This window comes from Moschus berezovskii, chromosome 14 (assembly GCF_049115385.1).
Source record: "Moschus berezovskii isolate FMDL1 chromosome 14, NW_MosBer_1.0, whole genome shotgun sequence".
NCBI classification, from domain to species: domain Eukaryota; kingdom Metazoa; phylum Chordata; class Mammalia; order Artiodactyla; family Moschidae; genus Moschus; species Moschus berezovskii.
The window spans coordinates 32,164,380-32,183,491 of NC_142473.1; the positions used below are offsets into that span (position 1 = coordinate 32,164,380).

Below are 19,112 nucleotides of genomic sequence, written 5' to 3' on the forward strand. Positions count from 1 at the left end.
GGAGCAAGCGTCCCTTGAGAAGCCAATGGGTGAGAGGAGATGGAGGGATCCAGGGATGCTGTGTGTACCACAGGATGAGGGGGCCCAGGAGCAGGGAAGGGCCCACAGCCCTCCCTGGCAGCCCTGTGGCTCTGCGCACAGCTGAGATCTGGACCCATTACCCTGTACTGGTGCTCTCACCGTCCTCCAGGGTGGTGGCATTGATCTCGCTGGATGAGGGCCCCGTGCCAGCCCGATTGAAGGCCTGGACCACCACGCCATATTGGGCGAACTTCTTGAGGTTGTCCAGGGTGTAGACCTCGCTGTCCCCAGTGGCCTTCATCTCCACGATGCTGTACTGCCCGTTGCTGCCCGGGCTGTTCTCTCTGTAGCCTATCTGGTAGCCACGGATGACGCCATTCTGCAGCTCCTTCTTGGGCGCCTGTGAGTATGGGGAGGGAGGGTGGTGGGGGGAGACAAAGACACAGTGACATTCTGAGAGGATGCTCTTAAACCCAAAGGCAGGTCATATCACTCCCTTGCTCCCAAGCCTTCCAAGGCTCCCATCTCACCCAGAGTCAAGGCCAAAGTAAAAGCAACCCAAGTATGCATAGACAGGTGAATGGATAAAGACGGTGTGGTCCATACACGCAATGGAATATTATTCAGCCTTAGAAGGAAGGAAACTGATAAACTCTACAGCACCAATGAGCCTAGAAAGTACAGTGAATGAGATAAACCAAACACAAAAGGAGCAATCCTGCATGGCGCTTCTCTGAGGTGCCTAGAATCCCCAAATTTGCAGACACAGAAAGTCGGACAGAGGTGACTGGGGGCTAGGATGCTTGGGTCAGCAGAGTTTCTGCTTGGGATCATGAGAAAGTTCTAGAGATGGACAGTGGGGACGGCTGCTCAACACTGTAAATGTACTCCACTGACCTCTACCTATGCACATGGTTAAAATGATCAGTTTTATGTACATAAAATGGTATGGTACCTCAAGTTAAAAAAAAAAAGAGTCCTTGACTTTGATGTGAGCCCAGCCCCTCTTGGAGCTGGACTGCCCTTGACATCCCGGCCAGCGGCTGGGGTGCATGGAGAGCCCAGGCCTGAAGCTGGCTTCTGGAGGGAGGGACAGAGATGGGGTGACAAGGAGGGTGATGGGGGGACCTTTGATCTCTGCCCGGGCTGGCGGGAATGAAGGGCTAATCCCAGGTGGGCAGGCCAAGGGAGAAGACTCCACTGGCATTAATCTTAGGGTGGAAAATACACTCTCACCCCCCAGCAGGAACCCTGATACAACCAGCCACGCACACAGGTGTTCTGAGAGAGAAAATATCAACAGGAAAACACTGACACAGACATTCTTGTATATGATCACACGCGCGTGCACACACACACACAGGATCTTGATACGTCCCCTTACATCTGGAACCATGAACACACACATCCAGACCCATCAAAGCAAACATCTCAATACACACCTACCCATGGCCAGAAACATATAGACTCATGAATAGAAACTGGCTCCTTTAATGAGGGGATGAGCCCATCTATATATTGAGAGAGAGAGCACACACATCAGTTCACAGAAAAACAGCTTGAATCAGGGTTTTAAAGACAATGCAGTTAATTTAAAAGCCCACCTTTTACTGTATTAAAAAATAGTGTGATCAAAAACAATTAAGTTAGTAAAACAGCTCATTTTTAAAATTCAATGAATGTTTTAAATGAACTGCATTTTTCAGCTCACCGATAACTCAATATAATGAAGTTTTAAATTTAACATAATTGTTTTGAACTCACTAACTAGGTGTCTGTGTATTTAATTGACTTGACTTTTTGTTGATGCCTGAATAATGTTTCTCTCTGCACTTGGACAGTCTTGTTTGCTAGTTGGTAAGAGGGAGAATTTCTGAATGTGAGTGTTGTATCTACACACTCAGGCTTCCCAGGTGGCTAAGTGGTAAAGAATCCGCTTGCCAATGCAGGAGAGGAGGGTTCAGTCCCTAGGTGGGAAAGATCCCCTGGAGAAGGAAATGGCCACCCACTCCAGTATTCTTGCCTGGGAGATCCCATGGACAGAAGAGCCTGGCAGGCTACAGTCCGTTGGTTCACAGAGTCAGACACGATTTAGTGACTAAACAACAAATAATGTACACACTCACACATTCAGACACTCATTATAGACACAAACATATCTTCAGGGTGTCCTGATCCTCACACTGACATATACTCTATTACATATCTGTGCCCACATTGAAATGCACTGATATATACATCATTACAATGGCACGCACACCTACATACCTAGAGCCACCTGCACCATGCCACCATCATTCACATCAACACACACTGGCAGAGGCCTTGGGGAGGCATTCAGGCATACCTTGCTACATACATATAGATATTCATACGTTTTTACAAATCTTGACACATCTTCCCTCCCTCCCTCTCTCTCCCTTCTCCCTGTATGGCCCCACCCCCTTAAACAGGCACACTCAGGATTTAAATCAATCTTAACAATATTTCTCTGAAGCATTAAGAAATCAATAGAGCTGATTGCAAATTTATGTCATAAAGCAGTGGTGATCCATCTCGAGGAAAGAGTCTTAAAATGAAGTGACTTATCTTTCAAGTGAATCTTTATTTTTCATTAATCTGTTTCTTGGTGTTAAAAAAATCCCCTTGAGAAGTCAGCCCCCAAATTTATTGATAGGCTGGTTCATTCTGAAGTTCTAACTTTCTAATCAATTTTATTTTTCATTATGAGACTTTGGAGAAATAAATCTGATTCTAAATTTTTATCGACCTCCGGATTGGAGCTTTGTAGCCAAACGTCTCAGAGGTTTACGTACTTATTCACTCCCACCCCCACCTCCAGGCTTCCTTGGAGTATTCTTAGGAAATGGATGCAGAGTCAGGATGCAGATAAGACTTGGGGTCGAGACTACAGGCTTCACTCCCAGTTTCTGAGGGAAGCTCTGGCAACCAGATCTGAACCTGGAGGGAACCAGGGCTCCAGGTATCTGTCTACTAGGAGGGCTGATACCAGGGAGGACCAACTGCCTGGCCTCTGTCTCACCTTCGTCCTGGTCACTTCTCTGGGGTGGAAAGAAACTAGGCTCTGCTGCCTTGTGTGTGTGTGTGTGTGTGTGTGTGTGTGTGCGCGCGCGCGTGTGTGCATGCGCATGCCAAGACATATAGTCTTTTTTCCCTTGGTTTTTTAAAGAATTGTTTTATTTTTTGGCCACATCGCACAGCATGTGGGATCTTAGTTCCCTGATCACGGATAGAACCCGCATCCCTTGCAGAGGAAGTGTGAAGTCTTAACCACTGGACCACCAAGGAGGTCCCAAACATGTAGTCTTTTTTTTAGGGAAAATATTACTAGGCCCTTTTGAATTTCTCCAATTCTCAAGTCTACCTTTATGAAGGGGCTAGAAGGAGAACTAAAGTACCTGGACTTTTTCTACCAGGAGTTAGAGTCAGAAAATGACCCTGGACTCAAAGTCCAGATGTAGATGAGGTAACCCCCCAAGCCCTACTGGTGGGACTGGAGAAATCCAAGAAGAACAACATGAATGGGCCTTAGGAAACTCTCTGTTTCTGACCTCCAGACAGTGGGCTTCTGTGGGGAGACTGGGGGTTGGCTCTAGACTATGTGCAGTGAAGTTCTGCACCTGTCATGACTTGAATGACCACGGAAGTCACCTTGCATTTCTATACCGTGGCCTCCTCTGATAGATGGGGATAAAAATATCTCTTCTGTCCATTTCACAGGAACAGATAAGTTAGTGCAAGAAAATACTCAAACACTGGAAAATGCAACAGGAAGCCATCAGAATGGGCAGCCCTTCTGTGCCCATGCCAGGGATGTGGTGATGAGGCCAGAGTTTCCCATGAAAGCATTCCTTGGTCATGCTCAAGGTTATGCTGTTTCTCTGTCCTGCTGTGGAATTGCCTCTAAGATTTCCCATCAGTGATAGGGTCTTCGGATACCTTCTAGATCTACATGTTTCTTCCCCTTAGAAATGGCTGCAGCACATACTGGTTTGTTTTCTCTACAGCTCCCCTTCCCCCAGAGCTAGGGAGGACAGTTATTTTTTCATCCTGATTTTACAGAGCAGGAAATCAAGAAAAGACCAAGCTCCCTGTTGAAGTCTTGACCGTGAGAACATAGGGGACGGTTTCACCCTACTTCCCAGCTCTAGTCACAGGGCCAAGACAAGGGTGAGACCCTGTCATTTCATCTCCTGTTATCCATAGAGTCCCTTTGAAATGTACACAAAATCAATTCCAGCTCTAGATATATTATAACCTGTGGGGTTTGTAGGACAGACCAGCATGGTAAAAGAATCATCTTCTCTCTTTGGCACTGACAAATTCTTCATCCCACTCCAAGCCCACTACAGGCCTCCATCAGAAAGCCATGGTGGAGAAGGGAGTGGGGATCGGTGGGGGGACCAGTTCCTCTGTTCTCCTCTCTTTCCCACCCCTCCAACCTCATGTATTTAGCAATAAATAGGCATGGGCACTGTAAGAGACTAGATGCTAGCAAGTCTGTTGGGGCTTCATTTGAAGATTAAGGATGGGGAAAGGAGGGAGGCATTTCAGGGGAAATGCTTTTGACTTTGCTTACCTTCCAGGTCACTTGGATGCTCTGTGAGGTCACTGGCTGCAAGGTTACATCCATGGGAGGCCCATCAGGAGCTGGGGTGGGGTCAGAAGAAACAACGTTATGAGTCACGTCTTGGAAGAAAAGAGCCCTATGCCCTCAGTCCCATCCTTGAGTTGGAGGGCTGCTGCAGAGAAAGGAAAAGCTTGTCTAAAGCAGCAGAGAACCTCCGTTTGAGTCCCTCTTGAAATGATCATAGGGTTTAAGTTTCCTATTCATTCTCCATAATTTGCTGAAAACATAGCAAACAATGACTATTAAATATGACTCCACATCCAGCAAGTTGGCAAAATGTTTTTAAAAGTTTGATAGTACAAAGTGCAGGCCAAAATATAAAGTGGCAGGAACTTTTATATGCTAACCATGGGAGACCAAGTTGTTACAACCCTTTGGAAAACATTTTGGCTTTTTTTTTCTGTTAAAGAGTGAAGTTTATCCATCTGATGAGTCTGTAATTCTGCAACTGTTTATATTCCTTCGATGGGGAATGAAAGTAGACAAATTATACAGCTATCCTGAAGCTCACAAAAAGAATATAGACCACAACAGGGGGACACAAGAGAATATATGAAGTATTATTTCATGCATGCAGTCTATTAGAAGAACAGGCAAAACTGAACTGTATGGTTATGTGTACATATACAGGTAACATGTATGAGAAAGAAAACAAGGAAGCTGGGATACTTGTTACTTCAGGGGGAGGGATGGGGTTATGGTTGAGAAGGGTTATATAGAAGACCTCTGGGAAGTGATAATGAGTGTTGGTTATGCTAGTTTTTGCTTTATTCTATTACTATGTGTAAAACTGCACATGTATATGTACTTTTTGGTATTAATTTCTATTTTGCAATGACAGTAAGAGAAAATACAGTAAGGGAAATCTTGCTAAAATTTTTAGGAAAACTTCATGACAAAAGTCACAGGAGATAATCCAGGGCACTGGTACCCCCATCCTTTGCAGATCTAACCTATCTGTCCTTTCCAGACAGGCTGGGGCCAGTGGAGTGGGAGCAGAACCACGGACAGCTCCTGAAAGCATTGCATCTAGAACCCCATTTGGAAAAGATTAAGCATAAGAGTCCCCAACCATCCAGAGGCAGACACAAACACACCCCCCGGAATCTCCCCCCTCTCCTCTTCTACTTGCAAACCCACTGCCAGTGGACAGGGTGGGTGAGGGCCCCAGATGTCCCTGATCCCTGAGCCCACGGGCAGGGGGGGCAGGGCGAGGTGCTCACCAGCCTCCTCAGTGCTGATGGTGAGCTCCTTGCTCGGCTCGCTGCGGCCAATCTTGTTGAAGGAGTACATGCGGATGCTGTACACGGAGGCCGGGTGCAAGTCCACAATGTTGGCCTGGTTGATGGTCGGGGAGATGTTGCGTGTGGACTGCTTGAAGTCCCAGGAATCTGGAGAGAGGACACTCACTTCTAACCTCAGCCAGACAAACTCCAGGACCCCTTTCCAGCCCCAAGCAGCAGCACATCCCAATCTCAACCTAGATGCCCAGAAGAGGTCCTGTTTACAGAGACTGCAGCAAGAGAATTTCAGAGAAAACTGTTCTGTTCCATGAAGTTCAAGAGATCAAGGGATGCCTGAGGATGGGAACAGCAAGTCCACTGCTTGGAGAATCAGGAAGCTGAACCCTTCTCTACCCAGGGCCGCCTGGTAAACTCAAACCTCAGGTGAGATGTTTCCTATGACCCCTTCCAAGATCACCAGTGCTTGTTATCTTAGGGTCTCATTGGCCAGCGCCCTTGTTCCTGGCCAACACATTAGTGATGTGTTGTAACTGTGAGACAGCCCCTCCACCTAAGATTCCAGTGCAAATGGGGAAGCCAAGTCTTATCCCCCTTTCTCCTCCTCTGTGTGTGCTTCTCTATTTCTTTTTCCTGTGCATTTGTGTGGTGGTGGTCTTGAATGTTTCCTAGGCTGTTGAGGGGAATAAACCAAGTGGCAGAGTCCCTAGGCAAACCCCTTCCTCTCTCACCAGCAAGAGAATGGTCTCTGAATCTTTAGAGTCAGAAGCCAACAAAGCAATGAGTGTGTTCCCAATTCATCCAGGGGGACTGGCAGCCCATTCCAGGGCTAATGTTTAGCGAAATTGTAGAATGTGAGAGATACCCGATAAATACCACTCAGGGATACTGTGACAGTAAACATTCTGCATCTCCAGAGGAACCCAGTCATTCATTCAATGTATTTTTCCTGTGCATCTACCAGGGGATTCCAGAGAGAAATGGAAGGGGTTGCAGTTATAGCAATGTCTCAGCTAGTACCTTCCAAACCCAGAATTCATAACCAGATTACATTATTGGCACTTTGCTTTGAAAAGGCAAAGCACAAGGAAACTAGCTGATAGTGGGGCTTAAAAATCTTCCCAGGGCACATCCTGATGTGACTATTCAGTCTAATTTTCCATGTCTTTTAAATCCACAGTAGAGGATTCTGAAAATTGTCAGTAGAAAAGATTAAATTATATTCACTACAGTCTAATCCTTGAATCAGGGAGGGAGGATGGCATATTCTAGAATTTTTTAGGAAGACTCTTTTTTAAGCTAATGCCTGATAAATCAGGAGGATCAGTTCACCCAAAGAGACTATCTCATCCCCCAGGTTCTGGCTAATTGAGGTCTTGATGCTTTTCAAAACACCTCTTTTAGCCACACCAGCTTGGCATCTGTGAAGGGTACTGGCCCAGTTCCCCATCTGCAGTTTTGCATTTAATTCCTTGGTTTCATGAGCCAAAGTCACAATGGCAGACTATGGATGCTCAGAAAAACAGTATATTCTCCTTGTCTTTTCAAAACACCCCAACTGCCCAAAAGTCACTGGGGCTGGGAGGTTAAGCCAGAGTCTCAAACACACAGGCTCCTTCCTGCCGAGGGTACCACTTTGGTTCGGGAGGAAATGGGCTAGTAATGGGGAGGCAGGTGTTCACTTCTCTCTGTGGCATCCTGGGAACTGGTGCCAGCTCATACATCATGTTTGATTTGCCCATGTTTATAGAAGAGGTACAGCAATCATGAGTCAGTGCATTCATTTTTGATGAGTGCAGGCAGAGGAAGGAGACCCAAATGATGTGTCTGAAAACTAAGGGGCTAAAAAAAAAGAGGTGCTAATATTTACCAAGCACTTGTGATGTGCCAGGTGCAGTGATGGACACCATTTACTCCTCATGCCTTTCTATGACATCAGCACCATATCTCCACTGTACAGGTGACGCTCATGTCATCAAGTCCGATTTCTCACTTGGCCTTTCAGATACATTCAACACTTAAACCTGTCCCTTCCCAAAACACTCTTCTCTTGCGCTGCCTACTAAAACAGTCTCTAGCTTTTACTAGGGAGTCCCTGGTAGCTCAGCTGGTAAAGAATCCACCTGAAATGCAGGAGACCCTGTATCGATTCCTGGGTTGGGAAGATCCGCTCGAGAAGAGAACGGCTACCCACTCTAGTAATCTGGCCTGGAGAACTCCATGGACTATATAGTACATGGGGTCACAAAGAATCACACACGACTGAGCGACTTTCACTTTCTAGTTTTTTTAATCTCCTGGGTTATCTCTTCATTTTGCAGGTACATGTTTCTTACCTTACGGTTCAAGTTCTTCAAGGTTCCATCCTATGCTCTCCTCTCACTCCATACATTTTTCCCACCCCGGGATTCAGAGAAGCTCCCTGAAGGCAGGAAACGTATCTATAACTTTGCCCATCTCGCCCACTTGGCGCATGCTGGGCACTTAAAACCCATTGTAGGTTTTAGAGCAGAGCCCACTTTGTGGTCCTGGATGTTGGACTTGTGGTTCCTCCACATTTTGCAGTCACAGTAAATACCCTTTGCTTTTTCCTTGCTTGCCTCCTCCCTAGCTGCCAATCATAGGAAGACTGGGGGATCCCAGAGAGTGACCCCCTTTTTTCTGCTATTGCCAGTCATTTGCAGGTGGATCTGTCCTTGTGTTCCCAAATCACCTTTGATGTTGGCAAAAAACAGCTCTCTCGCCACAGCCCCTGCAGGCTCATGCATCAGAGTCAAATTTGGAGGTCTCTCGCTGATTTTCCAAACTTGATCGCTGCCATCTCTCTGACCTGAATAGCTGAAATCAGTGGCCCTATTTTCTTCCCTTTCCTTTTCAGCTCTCAGAGTACTGAGCTGGCTTTGGTGAATATTGTCTCTTTTAATATTCCCTTTCATATGAGCCTGGCTTACCCAGATTAACATATTTCATTAAGGGCTCTCTCTCCCTTTCTTCATCAAAGGGTTTATGATGCAAAATATTCTTCTTAAAAAATAAGGAAGCGGCTGGGGAGATGTCAGTGCCTTCTACTCAGTGGGCTGCTTGCTGGGAGGGGACCTGGGGGCTTTGGTATTTCAGGAGACACATTCACTGCAGAAGAGGGGAGCATTTGGACAAAAGCCACGTCTGGAGCATTTAGCTGCCTGTGCTGGGGAAACAAGTCCATCCTGCATCTCTGATTTCCTCCTTGCATCACAGCTCTGAGCCCACCATGGTGATCTCCACTGCACCAAGAAGGGGTTTCCTGGACCACTGTGACCACTCACCACATCCCAACCCCAGACCCTCTGGCAGCCCCACTCCCACACAACGCCATGCTGCGTGGGGCTGGCTCAGCCCATGATGGCTGATGGCTCCCACCACGAGGCTGCCTTCTGGGCCATCCTCAAAGAACCCATCCCTGCTCCTTGCTTGGAAAACAGGGGCGAAATGTGGCGTCTGCATTTTTAAATCTGCGCAGCGTGGTCTGATAGATTTGTGTGGACGGTGCTATTTATCATTCAGCGTTCATGTATTATTACTCTGCTGCCTGGGGCCAGGAGAAGTCAGCATGAGCACGATGGCTTAGAAAGGGCAGACGTGGTAATTTCCCTGGGAAAATTAGCATGATGAGCAACATGGCAGAAAACCTGGCAAAGGCTCAGTTGTGACAAAGAAGCGGGGTCAGGGACAGATGTTCCAGCCACAGGAGGGTGCAGTCTGGGGCAAGAGGAAGAGGGAAGGGACAGGAGTCACAGCATGGGGACCCACGCACCAGGCTCTGTGTTGGGCACGGGCACATAAATCTTCATGTTCACGTATTCCTCGCAGCCACCTTGGATTATGTGCCATTGTCTGCGCTGACAGATAGAGATGCTCAAAGCCCTTGAATAGCTTGCTAAAGATCACACAACCCTGACACTTGGTCAACCCAAGTCTTCTGCTTTGAAACTTGTCCTTGTTCTACTATTCTCCATGCAAGCAGAAGATCTACTTAGACACACACGCACACGCACGCACACACACACACGCACACGCATGCACACACATGCCCCTTCGTTCTTTGAGTCACCCATCCGTTCCCTAGGATTCCTTTTTCAGTTGTCACGTAATTTAGTTTGTGGTATGTTACATGTGATTGGAGAGTGCTTTGTAATGGTCCTGAAAGTACCTGTGTGTGTGCGTGCGTGCATGCGGGTGCGTGTGTGTGTGCGCGTGTGTGCGCGCATGCGCTCACGTGCGTGTACGTCTCTATATTCTCACTGCAACCGCGTTATGAGGTCCAAGGGCAATGCTCTGTCTCCTCGTTCTTTCTCTTTTCTACCGCGTGGCTGATGCAGGACTCTGCAACAAAATTACTGGCACTCAGTACATGCGGCTGACTGACAGACACACATTTCAGCCTGCAAGTCCCACAGGACTATAAACTGCCACACGAGCTATTTCAGTTAGAAGGAGGAGAGGAACTACGGCCCCGTGCCAGCTGCTTTCTCTTCAGTCCTCAAAACAATCCCACAAGACAGGCATTACTGTTTCCACCTCACAGATGAGGAAGTGGTGCTGTGTTCACAGCCTCTGCCTGACTCCAGAGGTAATGCTCCCCCGTTCCCACGGGACTCCTTTTCCTAAATGCCAGCAGAGATGCCTGTCTGAGTGGCATGGCCCAGAGTAGGCCTACCTGAAGACCAGAGAAAGGACCAGCCCAGTTTCTCTGGGCTCTTGATCCTGTGACTTTTTTTTTTTTTTTTTTTTAACGGGTGCAAAGCTCCTGTGGATGGGAGAGTCTGAGGTTGAGTTTCATTACCCTCCCCTCTCCCTTTCGTCTATGCTGGTACCCCGGCGCTGGGGTGGGTATGATGGTTCCTTATCGTTCAGGAGAGCCAGACAGGGTTGGGGGAAGATGTGGATGAGCTCTGAAAATAGCATCTTCCCTGCCCATCTCTCCTTCTGCACAGCTCTCCAGATGTGTGATGTTCTCAGCTTCGCCTGGCTGAGCAGTGCCCCAGGAAAGGTTTCCACACATTAGAAGGTGGTCAGTGGAGGAGGGGGATGGTGGGCAATGGGGCAGCATGGGGGAGGAGGGCAGGGAGGCAGTCCCAACGAGCAGTAGGGGAGAGGCCCGAATGACAGCCCGGGCATCCACTCCCCACCCCCAACAGGAACAGAGCCCTGCCAGCTACATCAACCAGGCAGGGAGACGCTGGCCACAGACAGATCCGTCCCTTCTTGTCTGGCTCCTAGGAAGCTTGTGCCCAGCCTTGGGAAGCCCTGAGATGTGAGATGAACCCAGTGGGCTTCCTCTCCTCTCTGTGCCCTCTGTCTCCACCACTGCCCGGCCCCTGCTCATCACCTGTCCCAGCTACAGGACGGTGGCAGCCTGCTCACTCGCTTCTTGGACACCCCTCCTCCCCACTGGTGCCTGATGACCCCTGCCAAGGTGCCATGTTGCTTAAGTCTCTCACTAGGATCTTAGACATGGCTAGTGGCTTTCAATGACCTTCCCCAAGGAAATAAAAGCTCAGTCCAGAGGCCCCCTCCCAACCTGGAGCCCAGAGCACTTTTTAGTCTGATTGCCCAGAAACTGGGTCTGTGTACTCAGTCATTCAGGCATGTCCAACTCTCTGTGCCCCTTTGGACTGTAGCCCGCCAGGCTCTTCTGCCCATAGGATTCTCCAGGCAAGAATACTAGAGTGGGTTGTCATTTCCTCCTCCAGGGGATCTTCCCAACCCAGGGATCGAACCCACGTCTCCTGCACTGGCAGGCGGATTCCTTACCACTAGCACCACGGGGTCTGTGAACCCTCTGCTAGACACGCCACTCCCCGGAGTGCACTGCACCTTGCTGGGGTTCGGCCCTGTCCCGCTCCCTGAATCTAGGCCATGTTAGCTCCCCATCTTCTCCCAACTCAAGGCAGCATCTGCAAGGTGCTGCTCTGGCAACCCCTGTCTGTACAGTGCCCCCTTCTCTCTGTGGCCCTCCTTCTGCGCTGACAGTGGCCTTGGGAGGTCTGGCTCTGAGCTGACTTTTCTCCCCAGTTAGACTGTAAGCTTCTGAGGGCAGGGCTCCTTCCTGCAGAAACCTGCATCAAGAATGATGAACCCAGTGCCCTGGACAGAGCGGCTTCTCAAGAGGTAAACACAGCTGTGGATGCTATCCTGGGGCTAACACTCTGGGGGAGCGGATAGTCAGCCAGCCAATGCTAAGGAAGAGAGGAAGGGTCTGGAAGGCGTTTGAGGAAACAAAACCTTGGATCTATGTTGAGGCCTGGAAGATGAGTTGGAGTTGCTGGGAGAAGGGCGACTGGGGAGGCTTCAGTTTTCCAGACTTGCTTTCTGTGTTTTATTTTGAAATTACTGTGAAAGGCTCATATGGGCTTATGGTCTTGAATTCTGAAAGCATGAAAGGACCCAAGAGGAGGGGTATGTTTCTCCGTCTCTCACCTGCACTGAAGCCCCCCGGGGCCCTCTCTGGGGCAGCCCCCTGTCGCCTGTACCTTTTAGAGACAGTCACGCAGATACAAACATGATCACCTATGGCTCTTTCCTGGCTTGGCCTCTTGTCCAGGTCATTTGTCCCCTCCTTGCCATTCTTGCCACTTGATTGTGGGTCCCTGGTTTCCCCAGAGACACAGGGGTGCATTGTCACTTTGCTCTATGTGGCTTCAAAGTGGGAGGCAGCCTCTTAGAAGCTATTAATAGAGTCCCAAGGGAGGGGTTTTGGAGGGCTTCTAAGAGGAAGAAACTTAGTTCTAAACTTTCCGAGGACTCCTATCCCCCAGTGATTCATTCTTGGGAAGGACCAGCTTCTCTGACTCTCAAGCATCCCCATCATCCAAAACCAGGACTGCCTAGAGGACCCACTGAAACTGTGATATCTCTGAGCCCACAGATACAGCCAGTAGCTCCTGGCTCAGGGCCTTTTAAGCTGCTTTAAATCAGACCGCCCTATGGATCTGCCCAGGGTCAGTCCTGGGAAGAAGGGACTGACATTTCCTCCCAATCAACTGGAGAGGTCCTTCCATCTGCCCCCTAGTTTCCTAACCTAACCAATGTCCCTCCCGTTGGAAGACACAAGGGCTTGTGTGTCTGTCTTAGATGGGCAGCCCTGACAGCCAGGGGCCATCCCACTGGAGGGACACTGTCCAGGCAGGTGGTGCAAGGCGCCACGGCGGGCTGAGCCCTCACCTACCTGTTTTGTTCTTGTACTCAATGTCAAAGCCCGTGATGATGCTGTTCCCATCGAATCGCTGGGTCCAGCGCAGGTTCATGCTCCGGGCCTTCACCTCTCGGATTTCCAGCTCTGGGGGGTCGGGGGGCTCTGGGGAGTGGCAGGGGAAGGGGGCAGGGGTGAGGATGGCAGCAGAGAGCTTGGCCTCCTGCCGACCCTCTGCAGAGATCAAGGGATCTGTGCTGGGAGGATTGGTGACACAAGGGTCTATCTGAAGGCCCTGAGCCCTAGAGTTTGGGCAAGGCAGCATGGGGGTGGAGGAGCCTGGCAGCATGGGGGTGGAGGAGCCTGGCAGCAGGGCTCAGAGGCAGAGGCAGGTGTGCTGGGTCCCTGCTCTGTTCCCTGCTCTTCCTCAGCCCCTTTTGGAGGAACCCCTCACAGCTGATGGCCTGCTTCCCCCCATGCAGAGCTCCCAGGTTTTCCATCTTGACTTTCCCTCCTCACACCTCCCCCAGGATCTGGGCCCACAAAGCCAGGTCCCCCAGTTCTGGGGGCAACAGTGTGCTCCACAGGGGCTGTAGCCATCACAGACCTCACTGTCTGCAGTGTCCTGGAAGGACCCTCTGGCATCACTCTGGGCAGGAGGGAGAGTGGACTGAGGCTTTTCCGCAGAGCTATTTCCTGCCACCTCCCCTGGGTGTGATGTGTCCCCCACTCTTGAGGGGAGTTGGCGGTGAGCGAGGGGCCCAGAGGAAGGGGCAGGGGACGTGGGGCCGGTGAGGTACCTTGTACGGTGAGTTGGATCAAGCCCCGGTCCTCCCCATATGAGTTGATGGCATGGCAGCTGAAGAACACAGAGTCCCCACGGTCAGCAGGCTTGAGCTGGGAGGCAGTCCGAGGGGCGGAGGGTGCGGAGAGAGGAAGGAATGGGGAGAGTCTTTTAGAGCCCATCTGCTAAAGGGGGCCCATCTAGTGGGGGATCAGCCAGACCACCTTCTCGGAGGGGACCCACCCAGGGTTTGTCAAGACTTCCTCTTCCCAGAAAGTTCAATGGATGGAAGTGTGGAAGAGTCTGTGCAGGGAGAGGCTGAGGGGTTCTAGGAGGGAGGGAGGGCTGGGGGTCCACGAGAGAGGGGGCGCTGAGGGGTCCCAGGATGGAGGGAGGATCCGAGGGGTCCAGGAGGGAGGGAGAGGGAGGGCATGGCTGAGGATCCCATACATTTAAAGTGCAGAGTTGTCAGAAAGGAGACAGAAGGAGGTTCAAGGTATAGGCTGGTGTGTGAAGGAGGGAACTAGGTAGGAAAGGAGAGGTACTCTTCGGGGTGGGGCTCCCAGACTCCTGTTCACCTCTTTTGGATTCAGATGCAATAGCTGTGGGCTCCCCACTTTCTGAGAGTGGGGTTCCCCCTGAGACGGGCACGGGGGCTTACCTTCAGTGTGGAGACAACCTCATCGCCGTTGTCCTTGGTGGCGATGGCATACCGCATGACGCGGTCAGGGTCGATGACCGTGTCCCCTTTCTCCCAGCGTATAATGATGGGCCGCTCGCCTCGCGCCGTGCAGTTGAGCTCCTTGGCGTGGCCCTTGATGGCGATGGTGGTGTTGGGGTGGGAGGTGATCATGGCTGGGACTGGGGAAGGGAGGTGTAGGCGATCCCAGTGAGTGGGGAAAACCAGCCCTGGGAGGGCACTTGCCCAGTGCAGAGGCCCCGCCCCTGGCCGCCCCGCCCCGTGACTGCCCCACTCCCTGGATGACCCGCCCCCTGGCTGCCCCCGCCCCCTGGATGCCCCCGCCACGTGGCCGCCCCTCTCCCTGGAGCACCTCGGTCCAAGGGTTGCTGTTTAGTTGCTCAGCGGTGTCTGACTGCTCTGCAACCCCACAAATTGTAGCCCGCCAGGCTCATCTGTCCATGGGATTTCCCAGGCAAGAATACTGGAGTGGGTTGCCATTTCCTTCTCCAGGGGATCTTCCCAGCCCAGAGATGGAACCAGAGTCTCCTGCATTGGCAGCTGGATTCTTTACCACTGAGCCACTAGAGAAGCCCCATCTGCCTTAGGGAGAGGGTCTAATAATGGTTGGAGGTGGGTACAGAAAACCTCACTGCCTGTCCCTTTCTCCCCGCCCACCCATGACCTGGGCAGCCTCTGTCTTCATCAGGGGTTCTGATATTCCATGGACCCCTTTTCAGAATCAGTCTATCTATTCATTCATTCACTTTAAGGCAATAAACAGAATCCTTTGAAATGTATATCATACATAAAATGACAAAGGAAACCAGATATACCAAAATATGGTTATACAAATAACAGTCAAAAGCAAACTTTTGACATAGTTCATCACATAATATATATTCTTCACTATTCTTTATGAAATAAGATCTAGTGCTGAGTTATATTAGAACAATTTCGTAATAGTGATGAGTATAAATGATATTTTCAGATATCTGCCACAGCTGTGATGCAAAAATACCTATTGATCACAGTCACAGGTGCTGCTACCACTGTGGTTTGTTGCTTATGGTTCAGAATGGAAGTACAAAATTTCAGTTAGAAGTTAGTGAAAAAAAAGATGCCGTTTTACCCCAGCCCCAATTCATGGATCCCTTGAACTGAATCCATGCACCTTTGACAGGGAGGCCTGTGGACCCCAGATGACATGCCTGAGGTCTCTGCCTTGTGTCCATGTCTCAGCTGGTTTAGCCCCTGCTTCTAGACAGCAGGGCCCTCCCAGTTAGCTGAGAAACTCCCCAGTTCTTCCCAACAAAATACAACAGAAAACCCTGGCCAGCAGCATCATTATTAAATCCTACAAATGCATTAATAGGTTCCCCCACTCCACCCTTCACCACTGACCTGAAAACAATCATCATGAAACAATCAAGGCCCTGGCTGGCCATCAGGAGAGCCTCCCACTGCTGTGAGCAGAGGCCTCTCATTCTTGACCCTCCTCTGGGCCTGAGCACCACAGCCAGCAGCAGGAGGAAGGTGGGGCAGAGGGAAAGATGGTCTTGGCCCCAGGGTCCTTGTCTCCTGGGAGGAGGGGGTAAGGGGAGGGGGAGGTAGAGACCTGCTTAAGCAACATGAACATGAAGAAAATCTGAGTTTTTCAGGGGGGTATTAGGAGAAATTGATTTTGGTGAAGGAGCATCTGCAAGGGCATCACCCAGCCATTCAACAAACACTGATAGTACACCTACTCAGTGCCAGGGCTACTCTGGGTTTTGGAGCTGTGAGTGAGCAGGACAAACCTGACCTCTGGGAGCTTTGCTGCAGTGGTGAGAACAGACAGCACAACAGCAGTTCCAGGAAAGATTGCTAAGCACTGTGCTAGCAGAACTGCTCACCATCCGACGTGGAGTGATACACATGGGGAGAGCAGAGGCAAGGGAACCCTTCGGGGTGGAAACTGCTGGAACAAAGGCCCAGAGGCAGCGATGTGCAGGGCAGTTTCCAGAGAGGTAAGAGACCCAATACAGTGGGAGGACTGTCCTTGTCCTTGCCATTTCCTCACCAATTTCCCAGGAGACCTTGCCTCTTAGAGTACAGGTCCCCAGGACTCTCTTCCTAGGAGGACCCATGAGCCATGCTACAGTAGACACATTAGAGGGTGCTGTGGTTGACTGCAAGAATCGGCCAGCATTCTCCACCCCTGCAGTTACGGGAGGACCTCTGCTCACACTGAGCATCCTCTCCTCACTGGCCTGCTTGGGTTATGGCACAAGAAGAAACTCTTGTCTTCTCTCTCTTTATGCTCCCCACCCTTCGGACTCCCCTCTGGGTACTACACTCCTGATCCACTTCAGTGGCTGCCCGTTCCTTTCCTTCCTAGCATCCTCAGGAATTCTCTGCCCTCCAGTTTTTTTTTCGGCTGGGCATGCAGGATCTTAGTTCTCTGACCAGGGATGGAACCCAGGACCCCTGCAGTGGAAGCTCAGAGTCCTAACCACTGGACCATCAGGAATTCCTTTCTCTCCAGTTTTAAACACCTACTCAGACAACATTTTTCCCAGCAAACTCTCCAGGGTCATCTGACTTCTAAGGACAAAAAGCCTTTGGAGAAAGGTATGAAGGCAAGGCGCTGTAATGGTGTGACCTGGGATGCCAGTCAGTGCATGAGGGGACATCTGGAACTGGTGTAGGGGATAAAAGGTGGTTTCTGGCGTCCCCTGAAGTCACCATGCAGCCAGCCGCCTCCTCTACCTTCTGTCACATGGGGCTGGATCCTGAAGGCAGTCCTGGTCCCCCGGCCCCTACACCAACATCTTAGCACAATCCTCAGTCCTGGCTCATCAAATAATGAAGCAGATAAATTTTATAATGCACGGCATTACACCAAGATATACAATAAAACTCGGAAGACAAATAACGAGGTGCAAGTTATAATGAAGAAAAAGCCTGCAGTCAGAGACATGCGAGAATGAATTATTGACTAAGGTTTTACACTCTCAAGGATGTGCGGAGGAATATTTTTCCATCAAAGATTTGCATAATTCACTCGTATAAACCTGGGTGGAATATAGAGTAAGATTTTACATCAACAATTCAGGCCTTGCATTGCAGAAGCCTCCATTTTTCCTGAAGGACTGAAATGCCGGGATGTGGGGGTGGGGAGGGGCCTGAGGGCTGTTTCCGCTTCTCAGTGAATGGTCAGAGCCTGTGACCTGGCAACCCTGGGAGGCCTGAGCCCTGAGAGGCTCAGCCCCTTAGGCAATAGGGCCTAATCCCTAGGCAAGAGGAGTCCCTGCTATTGAGAGGCTGCTGCTGAAGCCAAAGAGGAGGTCGGGGGTATTCATGACAAGGGGGGTGTGTGTGTGTAAGTGTGTGTGTGTGAAGGGGGTGGGGGCACGGTCAAGCCTCAGCATAGGCCAGAGGCCCAAGGTAGCAGGGGAAAGGATGAGTCTTTCTTTGGTAGGAGGACTTCAAGGATCTGTACCAGGGTGAGAAGCTGGTAGTTCATCCCTGTTCTGCTCTCCAGGTAGGGCTGCACCAGCCTGTCCAGGGCCTGTGTGTGGATTACAAAGGCATTCCTCTGGCTGGTTGCCCCATGGTGCTGGGAGCCACAGCTTGACCAGTAGAGTAGGAACTGGGTTCCAGACTCTACCTGCCCATTAGGCTATGTACCTTTGAGCAGTGCACAACCTGTGCATCCATACATGACAGTCCTGCCTCACAGAGTCTTCCCATGCAGGCTTGTTAAAAGAGACAGACATAGAGACAACCAGAGACAACAGGACCTCAAGAGCCTAAGTGGTCCTTCAGCCCTGAGCATGAAGCACACCTGGGGTCAGGGGTGGGCTCCCTTCACCACTGTTGTGGCAAAGAGTAGTACACAGCAGAACCCAGTGTTCTCATAGCCCCACAGCTCAGGGAAGGTTCAGGGAAGCCTATCTGTCAAGAAGAGGAGACTGTTTCTGTGGACTCCCCCAGCTTGAAGAGCTTGGGGGCCAAGTGGATGTATTTCTACCCAGCTATGAGGTCTCTAAAACAGGCAACTTGACTTCTTCGAGCCTCAGACTCACCATCTGTGATGTGAAGACATGGCTTTTAATCCCGCAGAGCTGTTATGGGGGCAATCAGGGTCTATATATATGAAGTGCTTGCCATATAGCAACTCCTCAAGAAACCTGGATACTGTTCCTACCCTAAGGGTCTCATGTCCCTCTCCTGTTCTGAGAAAGGCATCCGATAAATACATGCATACCTTAAGATGTCACTTGCCAGCTATTTTACAGATTCACAGAGTCTTAGAATTGCAGAACCCAGATAGTGGTCACTATAGCAGCCACTAGCCACGTGACTCTTGGCCATTAGAAACATGGCTGGTCCAAAGTAGGTTGTGCTGTGATGTAAACTGTATCCTGGATTTCAAAAACACAGGAAGAAAAGAAAAAGAACGTAAAACAGCTCCTTAATAATTTTATGTTGATCACATATTAATGTTTTAGATATACTGGGTTACATAAAACACACCATCATAGTGAATCTCACGTTTCTTTTTACTTTTTTGAACATGT

General features: G+C 50.0%; 1 protein-coding gene across 1 annotated transcript in view; it reads right to left on the bottom strand.

Annotated features, from left to right (window-relative positions):
• Positions 1 to 19,112, bottom strand: part of DSCAML1 (DS cell adhesion molecule like 1) — a 361,215-nt gene that overhangs the window by 36,107 nt on the left and 305,996 nt on the right. The window contains exons 12-17 of the mRNA XM_055423097.2: positions 14,530 to 14,729; positions 13,885 to 13,981; positions 13,121 to 13,249; positions 5,896 to 6,063; positions 4,622 to 4,692; positions 181 to 421 (exon numbers count right to left, since the gene is read on the bottom strand). Coding sequence (XP_055279072.2) covers positions 181 to 421; positions 4,622 to 4,692; positions 5,896 to 6,063; positions 13,121 to 13,249; positions 13,885 to 13,981; positions 14,530 to 14,729 — 906 coding nt within the window. The remainder of the gene's footprint in view (positions 1 to 180; positions 422 to 4,621; positions 4,693 to 5,895; positions 6,064 to 13,120; positions 13,250 to 13,884; positions 13,982 to 14,529; positions 14,730 to 19,112) is intronic.